The sequence below is a fragment of the Micropterus dolomieu genome, unplaced genomic scaffold (assembly GCF_021292245.1).
Source record: "Micropterus dolomieu isolate WLL.071019.BEF.003 ecotype Adirondacks unplaced genomic scaffold, ASM2129224v1 contig_790, whole genome shotgun sequence".
NCBI lineage: Eukaryota > Metazoa > Chordata > Actinopteri > Centrarchiformes > Centrarchidae > Micropterus > Micropterus dolomieu.
Window position 1 is genome coordinate 1 of NW_025729780.1, and position 3,360 is coordinate 3,360.

A 3,360-nucleotide genomic window follows, 5' to 3' on the forward strand; every position below is an offset into this window, starting at 1 on the left:
TTCATGATTTAGTCACAACCAGCACAAGCATTATGGAGATTTTTCTTTTTACTGCTGAGCTTCTGATGTTTCACACTACCTCTGCTTTTGCTTATATGGTCCTGGTAGCCCTGGTTGGAACATCGGTGCTTCCCCTCACAAGACACTTGTTTATATGCATGCCAATCCTCCGCTGACACTTTGAGGAAGCTCCGCAAAGACTCCGTCCCATTGCTGTGACTCACTGGTGGCTCCGTATGGACATTAAGAGAATATTTGTTCCCACCTACTTTCCAGGTGATGGAGAAATCATCAAGAGAAGGGCCAACCAGAAGACAGGTGAGAGTCACCTGTCCCTTTCTCTGAAGATCCTGGAGGGGTGGTCCCTGAACATATACAGCAACTATCTGAGATGATGCTGGAGTTACTGAAGACATAGAAGGGGGAGAAAATGCAGCACCTATCAAATCATGATTATGAGATAAAAGCTTGGCAGATTCAGAAACTGTGTGAATGTAACACATTACATTCACACAAACATTAACACAATTACCGTTTCCTTTTTACCTGAACAGATGCTGATGTTCTTTTCAACTGTTTTACTCAGAGACTTGTCAGACACTAAACAAGTGAAGACCTTCCCTGTTTTCCACTCTGTCTGAGGGATGTGAAGTTGACTGGTTACTGCCACACGTCCATCTGCACTCATGCTGATGTCATTCGTTGATGGAGATGCTTGCTGAGACTCAGGAAACCATTTAATTTGAGGGTTGAAGCCCCATCCAGAGCACAAGATCCTCTGTGGTCCTGACTCTTTACTGGGGACCTGAAGGAGCTCCACTGATGGGTCCACTAAACATTATGTGAGCAAATGAATAAATCAATGAATCGATCGGTCACATTATCAGTTCATTGTTCAAAGAACAGAAAGAGAAACTCCTCTCACCAAAAATATTGCCAGTGGGGTTTGACTTGAAGCTGCTGGAGAAACCTTGATTCACTTTGCAGGTGAAACTTGTTTCTCTCTTCCAGTAGTTTGGAGGGACAGTGAAGCGTCTAATGACTGAATGGAGGCCTGGGGCTTCAGGAAGATCAACATACTGTTTGTCAGAGATGTCAACACTGTTGGCCTGAAAGGTGATGTAGAGGTCAATGGAGGAGAGTTGTGTGACGTCACACTCCAGCACAGCAATGTTTCCCTTCAGCAAATCTGGGAGAGATCTCCTGATCTCCACTGATGGAGCTGTAACTGCAGGCGCTGGATGATACAGAAAGAAAACAAGGAACATTTATTTTAGGTACTTTTCTGTCACAACACACCTGATTTTTATTTTGTCTTCTCCTCTTACCTGCAACATTTATTGTCTCCTCAGAGGATGAGAAGCAATGATGTTCAACTTTACATTTCAGAAGCTTCAGTTGTTTCCACCGACTCGAGGAAACCGTCAGAGTGCTTATTAAATGAGTTGTATTTGTGACCTGGTTCACTTGGTTACTGGATGGGGGTTGCCCATCCATCAGCCAGGTCACCGTTGCTTCAAACACTGTGCGGACTGAACACGTTGCCTTCACATCAGACGTTGACTCCATTACTGTCTTGAAGCTGGGAACCTCCACATGAACTGAAGGAGGGGCGCTTGAATGAGCTGAGAGTCCAAAATACAAGTAAAAAGAGTCATGAAGCAAAATCAAATCCTGAGTGAAATACTTATTGGAAAAATATTGTCTTCCAGATTATAAGACCATGATGATATTATGCTTTAAAACTGCATTCTTTAATATTTTCATTTTTTATATTAAATCAAATTATTATGTAATATGAAAGGAAACTCTTATGAAAACAAAAACACTGAGAAGTATCATTCTGCTTCTCTACAGAAAGTTTCAGCTTTTTTTAACTTGTTACTGCAGATTGAGCATCCTGCACATTTAGTGGTTGAGTCTCATCATCTCTGACCAAACATGGTGTATGTTGCCTGTCCAGCACTAAATGGCAGACATTAATATGTTACTGAGTGGCAGAGGAACAGTAGAACATCTAGCAAAAGAATCAGATAAGTGTGATTCTTGTGAAGAGTTGTACGAAGACCAGTGAATATTGGATTTACATCCACCAGGTGGCCAGAAACACAATTCTAAATAATGTTAATGTGGCTCTGTTTCAGCTCAATACTACAGCAGGCCATTGTTTGCATGTCAGCCTAACAATGCTGTAAGCAGATAGAAGGTGGTGGATGAGCATCTACCAGCTTCTTTGGATTATTCTTCTGCCTCCTAGTTAACATAAATTGATTAGATCAGCTTTATATTCAAATAAAAAAAGTGGCGTGATGGTTGTATAATTCTCATTAGTTATTTGGATGTAATTGTTGCTCTCCTTATGTTTTCATTTTAGCTGAGCAGAGGCTAATTTCCCTCCTGACAGTCTTGTTCAGAGATCTGTCAGACACTTCACAAGCGAAGACTGTATACTATGTTATTTTACTCTCCTTTTAAATCTGTTTTGGTCTCTACAAGTTGTGAGGTAAATATATTGGTGTTGAAGTAAAGGCTCTACTGTGTTCACCTGTCACAAAGTTTGTTTGTCTGTAGTTTGGTGCCGGGCAGGTAGTGTTTGGTGGGTTTATCAGAGTTTTTCCCTAAAAACAGTTGGCTGTTGAAGAGAGCAGAGCTGCAGAAAACAAAGCCAGTGATAGAAAAGAAGCTAAAAGGCTCCATAGACCTGTATAGCAGCAGAGTTGGGTGATAACTCTCTGTGGGTTCGACACCTTTCACATTACACAGTCATTTGATTAATCATTATAATAAATATATTGAACAGCGCAGCTTCAATCAGCTGAATCTGCTTTAAATTAAAAGTGAAAACCTTGTTGGATGGCCATATTATTCTCATTAAACTGCATGTTATTGTTGGTACTGTCCTTATGTTTTAATTTTACCTGAACAGATGCTGATGTTCTTTTCAACTGTTTTACTCAGAGACTTGTCAGACACTAAACAAGTGAAGACCTTCCCTGTTTTCCACTCTGTCTGAGGGATGTGAAGTTGACTGGTTACTGCCACACGTCCATCTGCACTCATGCTGATGTCATTCGTTGATGGAGATGCTTGCTGAGACTCAGGAAACCATTTAATTTGAGGGTTGAAGCCCCATCCAGAGCACAAGATCCTCTGTGGTCCTGACTCTTTATTGGGGACCTGAAGGAGCTCCACTGATGGGTCCACTAAACATTATGTGAGCAAATGAATAAATCAATGAATCGATCGATCACATTATCAGTTTATTGTTTAAAGAACAGAAAGAGAAACTCCTCTCACCAAAAATATTGCCAGTGGGGTTTGACTTGAAGCTGCTGGAGAAACCTTGATTCACTTTGCAGG

General features: G+C 41.1%; 1 gene segment (V, D, J or C); it reads right to left on the reverse strand.

Moving 5' to 3' along the window:
* Window positions 1-8: 8 nt before the first annotated feature.
* Window positions 9-3,355, reverse strand: LOC123964146 (the record flags this gene model as incomplete). The annotated part of the segment is given in 6 exon segments: window positions 9-406; window positions 547-831; window positions 926-1,237; window positions 1,329-1,625; window positions 2,919-3,203; window positions 3,298-3,355. Coding segments are annotated over 6 exon segments (1,635 nt in total), but the record flags the coding sequence as incomplete, so codon positions are not given.
* Between the last annotated feature and the right edge of the window lie 5 nt (window positions 3,356-3,360).